Genomic DNA, 13,253 nt, shown 5'->3' with positions numbered 1-13,253 from the left:
GGGAGCTGAGCATGCGGGGAGGGATCAGCCAAAAGCAAAATGCACAAATTTGAACTGTTTGTCATGATTGTATGGGCTGGTCTGACATACTTCTAGAACACAATCTGTGCAGCTGCAAAAGCACTGTGTTACACGTTACCTCAGTGACACTACTGGTGTGTGAGAACCCAAATCCACCACCTGTGCAGGCACCTATAGCTCAGGCTATTGAATGAAACATCAGACATGTTCCCTCAAATATTGCTACCAATTTGCTCCATGGCATCAGTGACTTCAGGGAAAAATTAGGTTTTTTGCTTCTTTTTGAAGAGGGAAACAGGGGGTTCCATGAGGCCATCTCCTTTGTTAATCTGAAAGGTGTAAGAACATAATGATGTCCATGACACTACATTCCCCAAAATACACTGCATACACCAAAACAAAACCCTTACGATGGATTTCATTCCTTTCCCTTTGTAAGCTGCTCTGCAGACACATTCCCTGGTGATCTCCAAGAGCCAATTAAACATACACACCAAATATAGAAAGGAATTGTAATTGGGCTAAAAAGCTACAAAACTCAGAAGGAACAAGAACAGATACTCCCACAGAGCAAATAAAAACACTGGACAAAATAGGTGCTTGTTTTGTTGCAGAGCACTCTGTTATAACTCAGCTGTTATAAGAATGCCAGGCAAAGCCAATATCTAGAGCAATGCACAGGTCAGCTCAGACCAAGATGTGACAGCTGTCTGTTACATTGCTTCACGCTTTGCTGGAAAGCCACAGATGCTGTGGTGATGAGTTTTGTACAGGCTGATCAGTACTGCTCACAAACAAGCCTTTGTTTTGGACGAAATAAAAGAAAAATCAGTGAAGGCAGTGCAACTCTCTCTTGCTGAGCCTTGTTTCCCTACCTTGGTAATGAAAAAATACCACAAGTTTCCTCCAGGGAAAAGCAATCTCCAAGAGCGATAAAAGGCAATTACAGTGACAGCAGAGGCTGGACTGATGTTAAGGACCATGCTGAAATGAACCAGGAGATGAATGTCATCACCCCAATCGATCCAGATTAGTGACTTACTATGAAGTAGCCCTGTGGTGATTACAGGCTGTCATAATAAAAGGTTGCTTTCTCTCTAGCTGATCTAAGCCTCATCAATTCTTCTCCTTTCCATTAGTTTCATTTAAAATTGGAGAACCATTCTATACCCCCATAAGACTGGCCCAGTGGTCCCTGCCTGAGGCAATTTCTATACAGAGAAACATGAAAATGATAGCAGAAATCCGTTTTCTTACTTCAGAACTTTATGCTCTGCTCTCCGCAAGGGGTGGGCAGCAGCACCCAAGGGGTAGGGCTGGAAGCTGAGGCACCCTGAGGTACAGGGTTTATTTGCAGCAAACACCTGCTGTTGGATACCTTACAGTTTGCTGCTGACCAATTCTGTGGCAGCCTGCTATCACTGATGCACTGCCATAGCTGCATGAGACAGAACAAACAACTTGTGCTGTATCATCCTGCACCACATTCCTGCACACCTGATCCAGCCCTGTTCACAGCCCTCCTTCCCTTTCATGCACTAAGTCCCAGCTTAGCACTGAGGAACCTCTTCACCCTGTATGTGAAGATGTTTCTGGCCTTCAAAATCTCTTAGCTTTAGAAGCAATCATGCTTTAGGCTCCTAAAGGCTGTAAAAACCTTAACATGTGCTAAAATGCTGAACTTGTAATTACAAGAGGGGAGAAGATAAGTCACTATTTGTCAAATCCAAACCCTTCTGAGCACCTCAGATGGAGCTCCATGACAGTGAGTGAGCTGTGGGTACCCAGCACACAGTGTCACTTCTTCTCTCCCAGGCCTCCTTTTCAATAGTCTCTCAGTGGTCATGTTTGTAAAACTATGGTTTCTGAAATCTTTTTACTCCTACAGGTTTTGCTCAAAAGAATCAATTAATAAAATTAAAGTGTAGGTGGTCAGTACTACGCCTGGCTGACAGCCCTCCCCTCTGCTTGTCAAGGCATGGGGAAGACCTCTTCATGCACAATCAGTTTTCAAAACAAAGCTTGTCAGAGAACAAAGAACAGAGCATGCAGCCTAAGCCTGCCTGTCACAAGTTGCCAAAGAAACCGAGATCAGGGACTAAGATTACCTAGTGACCAGCTTGTGGCCCTGTAGGAGATTAATTACTGAGTCTTGCTGTGTTTCTGGATGAAAAAGTATCCTTACCACCCAACTGGAGGCTAGGAGCTTTCATCTCCCAGCTAAAGAGAACAGAGGTTGGTGTAAGAGCTGCTCCTTCAAGCAAGAGGAAGGTATTTCTGCTGTTACAATAAATTAAGGACTTCTGCACCTGAGGATGGCAAACAGAAAACAGCAGTTTGTGAAAACACTGATATATTCACTGTCATCGAGATCAAAACCAAATCCATTCATTGTGGTCCCATAACATCCTTAAACCATTTCTTAAAGCAAGGCCTCGCTGATTAAATCCTAGTGGTTTCAGACAAAAGCCATTTCCAACACTGGCTCTGAGGTTTTAAGCAGTAGCAACAAGCCTTGAACTTGTATTCTCAAATAAAGCACACTCATGAGAAACAAATTTCCTTTTCTCCCTCCTCATGCTGATTTCTTAATGTGCCCAAATGACATTTACTACCATTATCTTTTATTCTCCATTTTACACGCTTTCCTCTGAAGGATTAAACAGAGAAAACAGTCTGCTTTAAATGCCTTAGTGAAACAAAGAATACCACACATGCCATAAATAATTCAGACGAACAATTGCTCTGTCAGAACACAGATGTCTATCACTGCAGCAAAGGCACGCAGCAGGAACGGGGCAAAGCAGGGGCTGCAGATACACGAGTGCTGCAGGCAGAGCTGTATGTGCAGAGGGCCTTTGCCACTGCCTAAGCAAATTATTTCCATTTGGCTGCAGTGCTGAGCAGTATTGATGAGTAATGCACCAACCTCCCCTCGCTGCTTACAATGCTGTTTTTCTTGTCTTCTTCCTATGCACAATGACCTACTTCAAGTTCTCCTTTTCTCTGCTCCTCTCTACCATTCTACTCCCTCACTTTCTTCTGGATGCCCCATTTCCCTGGCACTGAGCTGAGGATACACGAGCACTTCCACAGGGGCAGTTCTGTCATCAGGAGCCCATGGGCTGTGGAACTGCACCAGCAGACAAAGCACTTCCCACTTCCACCTTCTGAGAAAGAGCAGCAGAGGAACGGAGAAGAAAGTCTTGCTAAAAAACTACCAGCACAGATCAACTGACGACTCTGAAAGCTTTTTGATAAAAATAACACTGTCCATCCCCCCGCTTTCACTGCCTGCTCTCTCAGCCCTTTCCTAACAGTACCTTACCTCTCCTGCGACCCAAATCCTTTTTAGCTGCAGTGGTTATCCAAATAAAGCTATTTTGCAGTCAGAACAGAGTGTAACTGGGTTTGAGGGCGTGTATGAGTTCTGCAGGCACTTCACATAGGGTGAGCACTTCACATAGTGCAGAGCTGCTTCACGGATACTCCTTACATCCCAAAGTAATGTCAGTCCACTGCACGCCTCCTAGAACAGCCTTCTATTTTTACTTACCAAAAGCAATTTCCTTCCACTCCTTGACCTAAGAGCCAACCAGTACAGAAGAGCAAAATGGATTTTTGGACTCGAGGAAAACTAAAAGAAAGCTGAAGGAATGGTGCAGCACTGAGAAAAGCTGTGATCTAAAATAACACCCAACCACTGAGCCTACCAAGCATATTTTAAATCACTCCTTCTTTCCATCATCTGCAAAAACACTCAGGGCAGACCCTGAGTGACACTCAGAACCAGCACAATCCTGCCGGGTTTGAGCGCAACAATTCACACATTTGGACAGAAACCTAACAGGCTTTGTGGCGTTTGTATCTTCTTTATTTTCAGTTAATTTGGCATGCTTGCTTTCTGCCACAGGCAACTATTTTGAGCCGCAACCTATTTAGCTGACTTTTCCCCAGCACTGACTCACGATCCCATCAGCCTGTCACTGAGACAGTCGCATTGTGCACAACCTCTCGGTGCTGCAGCCCTTCCTGCTCCTCACAGGACGTCTTAGAGAACAGAAAGGGATTGAGGAAGGGATTTCAGAAGAGAGATGACATTTACAATAAGAATATGTCTATTTATTGCTCTGACATCAACAGCATTTCCCACTGATTAAATGCATTGAATTGCATCACAGAAAGAACGTGACCTAAAACTGCAAAATGGACCTTGACTGAACAAAGAAAAACGCTTCAGAAATAAGAAAAAAGTCATTTGTATTTATTTTTATTCCAAGCTTTTCTTCATTCAGCCTTACAATACTAGAAAGACGTGCACTACAGCTGCAGACCTTCTTCAGGAAACGCATGACTGAGAAAGGGCGTTTTTATGACTGCTTCGTTCCCTTAATAGTCAGCCCTCCTGAAAGGCTCTTCACCTTAATCACTGTGCCATATTATAGCTCCAAAGCTTTACAGAAAAGTTGTTCGGGTTGTTACAAGGCACGTGGTATTGCTTATGTTTTGTGACAGCCAGAGGATAAACTGAGAGATCTTGCAGATCAAATATTACAACACAGTTACCTGAAATTTCAGGGACTGCAATCCATCCTGATGGTCGTTTGCAATTCTGGTTTTCCAACTTGTAATCTCTGTATTCTCACTGTATACCTAAAGCACTAAGGTGCTTTATTTCCTTCCATGAGTTCAAACACATCAGGCAGTCCTGCTTCAATAAGTGAGGCATATTCTCTTTCCCAGGTAAACTCCATTACAGTGATTGACCAACTCCTTTTAACAATGGTTTACTATGAGTCGGGAACCACAGCAGCCTATTTCACCTTCAGCTTTGGCAGAACAGTTAAAGGAAGAGAAGCCAAAGAAGAGAAAGCGTGCTTTTAAGCAGAGGTAAAGAGCTATTACTAATTCTGCAGTCCGGGAGGGGAGATGAAGCTATGAAAAGCCAAAACTCTAGGAAATGGGTTTGAGTGAACTGAGATAAGCAAGGAGCTGGAAAAGGCTGAGAAGCTGCAGGGATTTGAGCTCCAGGAGTGTTATTGGGCACTATTTTCCTTAGAAAAGTGACCACAAATTCATATTCAGAACTAACTGCAGATTCTCCAAGACATTTAATGTATCTCACAGCATCCCCTACAGTTTTTCAATTAAAGTGCACCATAGGGTATAACTGGGTGTTTCTCACATTGCCATAAATTGCCATGCATCAAAACAGAAAATGAGATTCTATTACTTCAGCTGCTCCACGACCAGTGAAGCATTCACAGAGCAAATCTGTGCTGAGCAAAAACTCTCATGAAGAATCCAAGCATCAGTTTCAGGTATGTTCGGAGTCTGAACATTCCAATGGATCTTACAGAACAGCTTTCCCATCTGCATGACTTTGCCTCCTGTGACACAAACATGTAATGGGGCCCAGGAGCAAAACAAATCCTTAAACTTTCCAATGCATTCTAGATGAAACTCCCCTCTTTATCAGCCCTAGCAGAGGAGAATGTCTAAGGCACCAAGAGCAGGAACTGCCTCACACACATCAGTCAGGCCAAATGCCAGTTACACTTTAATGTATATTTGCTAATTTTTCATTGCATGTATTGAAGTGCTGTGTCAGTAATATGGTGGAGAGAAAAATCCCCTCAATAATTGTATAGGTATGGAAAGACAGCTCTGCAGAAGAAGGGAAGCAATATCTGGAATGAACTATAATGCAGAAAAGGAAAAAAAAAAAAAAAGGAAAACAAACACCCGACCAAAACCAGCCAACACCTGTGTTTGACATGACTACAGTTGCTTACATTTAGAATCCACTACAGAACTCATTTACCTTTAAAATGTTATACTTGCTTCTAAATACAATTTAACAGTAACTGTTGGCAGCTGAAATAAAGGATCTGCCAGTTTGATAGGAAGCACCAAATCCAGCTATTCCTACCGTTTCTCTTTTGCTACAAGCCTGTGATGGAGAGGCCACATTGTTATTTTAATGACAGAAGTTTATTTGGGGGTGGGAGGGAGGGCAGGTAAAGGTGATGGGAAATGCATGAGCAGAAAATTGGCAATTTTGGTTTCCAGTTAACTGAAAGCCAATAGACACCAAGAAGAGGCCTGGAGTACAAGGAAACCTTGTAAGCTGGCACGTGGTCTCTGAGAAACATGTTGTACAGGATTTCCAAACTCCTAAGGAGTATTACTGCATGGGAACTTTTCCATCTATTTCAGTGGATTAGGCTTTCACTTTGCTACAAAGAGCAACTGTTCACGTCTATGTAATCAACTGCATGGCACACGTTAGGAATCCTGTCAGGTGTTTTTGTTGTTTTTAAACCCTTTATTTTTGAGAATTTGTGCCATGTTAATCTATTCAAATGCTGTGTGCTCAGACTGTCACTGATAATTCTGTATCTCAGTAAAAAAATCTGTGAGGATCATTCAGGGAAATGAAGAACAACAGAAGTACCTTTACAGACTCCAGAAACACCCACAAAGACACAAACACTGGAATTTTAACTGTTTTTCTATCATTATTTAAATACAGTTTGAGAATAGTCATGGCCCACATATTTCCATAATAAACAGTTTGTATGACACTAATCTGAAGCACAGAGAAACATTGATGCAGTGATTGCACAAAACATCTGTGGAACTGAAGATAACATCAGCAAGCCTGTTGGTTTAAATAAACTGCATTTTCTGGTAGCAGGCCTAGTCTATGTAGCAAAGTTACATAAAGATAACCTAAAATAGAAACTTAAATCTAATGAAATGAATCAGAAAACCTTCTGGGTATATAATCCTTTTTCACGATGAAAGTGGCTTGCAGCCTAGCTTAACTCAAGAGGGAGCAGGCTTACAGTACATCAAAAGAAAGACTGCAAATGAATCTGCATTGTTCAAATATATATTTTAGTTAAACCCAGTATGAGTTGATCAGTGCAAATTTCCTAAAGAGTCAGCTTAAAGGCAATTTACTGCAAAGACAAAAGGAGGAACTTATAGAAAATACTTGAACTCCTGAAAAAGCTTTTCTGCACGGTGATCTGTACTTCCTGAGGCTGCAAAACAACTCAGGTTTGGCACTGAACAGAGTGGGAAGTCAAAGGAATTCAGCTTTCCTCAGAGGCAAGCCACAAACATGGAATTAACGTCGCTATAACTACTGCAAATACTTCCACTCATTTGCTGAAAAAGAATTGTAGAGATGGTAAAAAACAAACAACAAACCCACAACAAAAATGTGCCAAGTTTGACTATGCTGCATCATATTCTGGTCAACAAAACAATCAACTCGGAGCCAAATGCTGCAGACAGATTGTCCCCTTCACACTACAGCTGTGCCTACAAACCTCTTCTAATGTCTCTTTCAACACTGCAACCATCACACAAGTTTTATGCAACTGCAACTTGAGCAAACCTTTATAAAAGCTAATAAAAAGCTTTGCAAGATAAAAACTATGCTAAATGTTTGATACAATGAGTAAACCCATCCAATTTCATACCTATTCATTATACAATGAATTATATTAGTGTTATATTCAGTAGTGGGTTTCCAGATGCATCAGAAGCAGCCACAACTATGTGTGCAATCAAAATTAAGTAGCTTATTGACATTCATTGATAAACAAAACAAATTATGCTTCAAGCAAACTGCTTTGCAGCTCTTAGGATAAACAGTAAGTTTCATTCAACACCAAGCAGGCTACTGAGCAAGTTAAGCTAACATGTTCATAACGCCGGAATTTCACTGTTCTGGAAGAAACATACCAGAAAGTACTCATAGTTTTATGGTGCTAAATGTGTAAGATTAAAAAATAAAAATAAACACCCAACTCTCTCAATAGACTTGGGATTTTTTTCTGTCTAGAATAGAGTTACAAAACATGATTACAGCTACTTCATGCAAGGAGAAAGATAAGACTTGTTACTGAAGAGTTCCCTTTCCAAAGACAGGTATCAATTTCAAGTCACAGACTGCTTAAGCTATTATATCTCAGATTCATTCTCTTTGCTGCAGAACACGCATACACCAACTTGCCACAAGCCCTTGTTAGGTGTATTTAATACCTGATAACAGGAGATGTTAGCATTTTGCAATTGAGCTTCATACTGCTTTACCAAATGAACACTGATGGCTAAACTCTTCTGCAATAGTTAGCAGCAGTCATTAGGAGAGACTTACTCTAAGAAAGAACAAGTAGGAGTATTAAAAAAAAAAAGACATTTGTATCATCCCTGGTATTCTGATAAAAATAGATAGAAAGAGGGAGAATTAACTTAAGGTCAGTTAAGGTCTTAAAGTGCAAAGGCCTCTGTCAGTTTTGGAAGATCTGTTCTTCTATTTATTAATACAAGAAACAAATCCAACTTTGTATTTCTTTGCCAGTAACTCCTAGCCGAGAGCAGACCTTTTCCAGTACTAATTTTTTTTTCTCATGAGAACAAAGTTCATTATCACCTCCCAGCCATCAGGTAAAGGCTGTTTTCTCCAGCCCATTACCTTGTTCCTTACAGTGGAAAGCCTGTAACCATGCCTATCCTGAACTACTCTGGCACTGACAGAAAAATCCAAAATTAAAAAAAATTATCGGCTATAACTGTATTTCTTTGAACTCAAAGGTATATTTGGGAGAGGTAGTCCAGGAGAAAAAGGTTTCAAGTACCAAACTCTGTACGTCGCATACCAAGCTGCCAAACCTATCAGTGCACCAAGAAGTTTCTGAATGAAATCGTGGAAATACACGGTAGTGCATAGAAACATGAACACCCAGATCATGGTGAGAAAACACAAGGACACAAACAGGCCGTTGATAAAAACGCGCAGTCTTGAGTTCCGGTCTATGGACAAGCCTTCCAGCACAGCCATTTCCTCCACAATCATGAGAGTACAATATGAGAGCAGAAAGCAGTGCCCCGAGATATCAAAACCATCCCAGATCCCGTTGTTCTGATGGCACTCCTGCTTGGTGGCATAGAGCTGGTGAGGCTCACTGAGTTTAGTCGAGGTAGAGCACGTGCCGGTGAGATTCTCGATATACACGAAGAGTTCAGTGCAGACATACCAGACAGCAGTGCCCACCAGCAGCGTGCTGAGACGCCGCAGAGCTGTCAGAATGCTCTTTGTGGGGCCGTAGAGGAACTTGCTCTTGGCAAACAGGTAGGTGGTGACTCCGATGAAAGGCAGCAGAAGCCAGAACGTCCATGCCCAAGCCACCTTGACAAAATATCTGCCAGAGAAAAGCCAAGAGAGAAACATGTACATGTGAAATTTCATAGGAGCCTGGAGGAGGGAGCTGGGGGTGTGTGGCAGTGCTTGAACCAGCAGCCTTTCAAGGTCACTACTGAGAGCTGCCTAAATTAGGCCTATGATTCCTGCCCTCAAAGTCAAGCATAGCTAAAATCTTAACCCTCTTCCCATTGTTTCTCTTGGGTCTCCAACCTGAATAATTCCTTCACTAAGCACTTCAACTGTTTGCCAAGCAGCATTCCCTCAGACTTATTCAGACTCTCAGCTGACTCACAGTACAGTTCTTGCAATTGCCTTTACCCTACAAACCCACTCAACTTTGCCTTACTCAAAGAGCAGCTGCAAATAAAATATTCTCGGCTTGCCACCCTGACCCTTGGTCTTCCCCTCCTCCTCCATCTCAAATAAAGGTTGCTTTACAACCTTTCACAACCTTACCCTCTTCATACTAAGTAAGATACCCCAGAAAAAGGATGACACTTTAATCAGCTTAAGACTCTTTTCCTCCATTATCGCCTCATAAAATCAATGAAGTAGCATAACTTCATAGTATCATCCACTCCTTCACTGTCTCTTCAGCCCTCCTTTGGCTTACACAAATTCCCACGCCTCAAAGCGCGCTCTCTGCCTTGACAATTTTTGTTATGACGTCTATAAAATGTTGGAAACAAGCCGACGATGTGCAGCTACCCTATTTACCAAGACATTGCCTAATTAGTTCTGCCAGCATTGCCCAACTAAGAGAAATCTTTTCAGATCTTACAACACAGCAGATACAAATGAGCAAAGAGACCAAAGCCTCCAACCTTCTGCCTCCCACCAGCACCTTCCAACGCAGCCTGCTTCCTACCAACTGAAGGCAAAGAGGAACTGTGCAGCCCCCCCTCCTTACCCTTCTTATTTCTTGAAGGATAAACTCAGTCTGTGCCCAAGTTTCAGACACAGTTTTCACTTACTATCTCTGCATCTAAGGCAAGAACAAGCACTAACAAAGCCCTGCATTTTCATTAGACTCCCAACAAAAGCCACCGTGGCCTCGCTCAGAGCTCTGGGGAGTGCCATCCTCAATTTACAAGAGAAAAGGCAGCAGCAATTACAGCTGCCAGCACGGAACAGTAACAGAAAATAAAGTTCTTGTTTGGCTGAGAAACTCAAAAGCCAAAAAGGTTGCTAACAGGGCTGCTGTCAGCAAACCAGCAGCAAGACGTCTGGGGGGAAACTGCTTCAGAACCCATCAGCGCTGACAAACGTCCCCAATATAAAGGCAAATGACACCGCAGCGTGCTGTACCTCACCATCTATTCCGCTCCATCCGCGTTCCTCCAATTGTTCTTTCCAATCACACCCAGAGGCTGCCTCACGTCACCGAGCGACAAATTCAAACCAAAGCAGGGCAAAGCGGCGGAGGAGCAGCCGGCAGCTCCGTGCTGCTGTGCCCGCTGGGCACTCGGAGCTGCGAACAGCCACAGCGTGACACAGCACGCAGCGGCACCGCGCTGCTTTACAGGAAGCCCCACCACGTCCCGTCTCCTCCTTCCTTCTGGACCACCCCAATAACCGCCAGTTCGCCCAAATCCCGACGGAACCAGGTTACGCGCTGCCCCACCCGCCCAGCGCACCCACGAGCGCGGAGCCGGGCTCCCCCGCCCAGGACAGCGGCTGACCGCACGGCCCGGCCCCGCTCACACGTTCAGCACGTTGCGTTTGTTCTGCATGGGCGTCTCCGGCACCAGGTCGCCGTCCTTCAGGGCGGACCCGAGGAAGACGAGGCCGAGCAGCAACCAAGGCAGCCGGCGGCGCGCGGCCGCGCTCACCAGCCGGGCCCGCAGGCAGCGGGCGCACCGCTCCAAGCGCTCCATCGCGGCCGCCGCTCCTCCCGTCCCGCCGCTCCTCCCGGCTCTTCCCGGCTCCTCCCGGCCACCGTACGCGTCACGCGGAGCCCCGCCCACCGCACGAGCGCCCCCGCGCGGCGCCCGCCGGGCCCTGAGCCTGAGGGAGCGGGAAACAGCGACTGTGCGCATGCGCGAGGTGGATGAGTGCATGCGGCGCCCCCTGCCGGAGCGCCGCTATAAAGGAGCGGGAGTGCGGAGTCACTGAGATCAGAAGGGAGCTCGCAGGTCGCGGGGCGCAGCGGGGGAGCCGCGCTGAGCGAATCACGGCCCTCGGTGCCGTTATTCGACGCCTCCAGGGACAGTGACTCCAGCACCTCCCTGCGCGCTCTGTGCCACTGCATCGCCTCTCTTTCTGAGAATAAATTCTGCCTTATTTCCAACCTCTCCTTGCACAACTTAAAGCCATCACCTCTCCTTCTATCACAGTTACTGGGGAGCAGAGGCTGACCCCCCCTCACACAGCCTCCTTCAGGGAGCTGCAGACAGCAATAAAGTCTCCCCTGAGCCTCCTCTTCTCCAGACTGAACCATCCCAGTTCCCCCAGCTGCTCCCCATAAGTCCCCACTGTGCTCAGACCCCTCGCAGCCCCGCTGCCCCTCTCTGGACACGCTGCAGGCCGCGATGTCTGCGTGGCAGCGAGGGGCCCACAGCTGAGCACAGCACTGAGCTCAGCAGCCGTGCAGAGCCTCACAGCCGCGTGCAGGAGGTGGGCTGCCCTCACTGCTCCACTTCTGAACCTTTTTCTGGGCCCTAAAGCAGACACAGAGGGTATTCCTGGAGCTCTCACTTCTGTGCCACCCACGTTTGCAGCTGAGAGCTGTGGTGCCCAGGCAGTTCTGCTGTCATTACAGCGTCTGAGACTTACTTTGTCTATTGAACTGCTGCTGCTGCTGTCATTTCAACTTCAAATACGAAAAATAAAAAATCAGCAGAGAAATTGCTAAATGAACAAGGCCCTTTTATTCATCTGAATGGTCTCAGTAATAAAAATGTTCTGGGGGGAAACCAGACCCCATGTGAGACAGGATTGGAAAGTTTTTCTTGCCAGGGAGCATTTGAAAGTTCTGTGTTTTGTTTGTTTGGTTTTTTTTTTGCACTCATCATCAGCAAATCTATGACAACATCTGGGCTGAAAGAGCAAAAGGATACATCAAAGTCAACTGGTGCACAAGCAACTTTAGTGGGTACAGATAGTTTCAGCTAAGAGGGTTGTCCAGGGTAAATGGCATTTGGCGATTTATTATATGTTGTTTTTAATAGGACTGCCGTGACCATGCCTAGCACTTCTACCACAGCATTGTAACCCTGAATTAGAGACGACAGGCAGCTGCGTTCTCTCAAATGAGTGAGTATAACAGGGTCTGAGAGCAGGTTTTACAGAGTCCAGCATTGTTTGCCTAAATCCCCTCCTGGGGGAGTCCAGCTGCCTTTGAAACTTTTCCTTCTTTGCTTCCCAGGTTTGAGTCTCTGATCTCCAGATTGTTTTCAATGCCTGTGAGCTAGAGATGGCAAGTTGCTTGGTTGGTTGCTAATGAAGCATACCGTGGTGTCTACCACATTGCAGGAAGGTTTTGTAAGCTTGGCACCTGTTCCAGATGAAGGGAATTGATGGCATGGGCTGGAAATTTGTCTGTCTTCGGCTCAGCTTGAAATGTCTGAGGATTATCTCTATAAATCATGTATTCCAGCAAACACAGTGAGCAAAGCTCAACTGGGTTCCAGGTGTCCTGCAGATTTAGAGTGAATCTCTAGTTTCATGCCATGTATTTGCTGCCACATGCACCAGCCAAGGCCAACAGTCCTTTTGAGCAGCCGATTTGTAGCTCCCTTATTAAAAACACAGAGAAGTAGGATTTCAGCATTTTAAAACTGTACAAAATGCTTTTACACAGAACTGGGGAAGAGGATTTATTCTAGAGGGGTTGTAGAAGGTTCCCAAAGAGTCCTCACAGACAACAGGTCAATTTGTGTCAGGTATAAACAATACTAAATGGAGTTGTTTAGGTACAGCAGATCTGGCTTAACTTCTCTTCCTTCATACCTTTTTCCTTACCAAGCGCCAGACTCAAGCTGAAATCCTCCAGCCCATTCAATGAAAA

The 13,253-nt window shown here is 44.9% G+C and overlaps 1 protein-coding gene across 1 annotated transcript; it reads right to left on the bottom strand.

Moving 5' to 3' along the window:
- Nucleotides 1-7,850: 7,850 nt before the first annotated feature.
- FITM2 (fat storage inducing transmembrane protein 2) lies at nt 7,851-11,167 on the bottom strand. Its single transcript, XM_031590797.2, has 2 exons — nt 10,949-11,167; nt 7,851-9,242 (listed from the first exon to the last, which is right to left on the bottom strand). The coding sequence occupies exons 1-2, from the start codon at nt 11,119-11,121 to the stop codon at nt 8,600-8,602; spliced, it is 816 nt and encodes a 271-aa protein (XP_031446657.2). The 5' UTR covers nt 11,122-11,167; the 3' UTR covers nt 7,851-8,599.
- Nucleotides 11,168-13,253: the final 2,086 nt, after the last annotated feature.

Source organism: Phasianus colchicus, chromosome 17 (assembly GCF_987193195.1).
Source record: "Phasianus colchicus chromosome 17, bPhaCol1.hap1.1, whole genome shotgun sequence".
NCBI lineage: Eukaryota > Metazoa > Chordata > Aves > Galliformes > Phasianidae > Phasianus > Phasianus colchicus.
The sequence above is the reverse complement of the archived record's forward strand: the minus strand, read 5'-3'. Positions and strand labels throughout refer to the sequence as shown.

Coding starts and splice junctions, on each gene's coding strand:
- FITM2 (XM_031590797.2), bottom strand. CDS start 11,121: ATGGAGCGCTTGGAGCGGTGCGCCCGCTGCCTGCGGGCCCGGCTGGTG. Junction 9,243..10,948: donor AAACGCAACGTGCTGAACGT/GTGAGCGGGGCC, acceptor TTTCTCTGGCAG/ATATTTTGTCAAGGTGGCTT.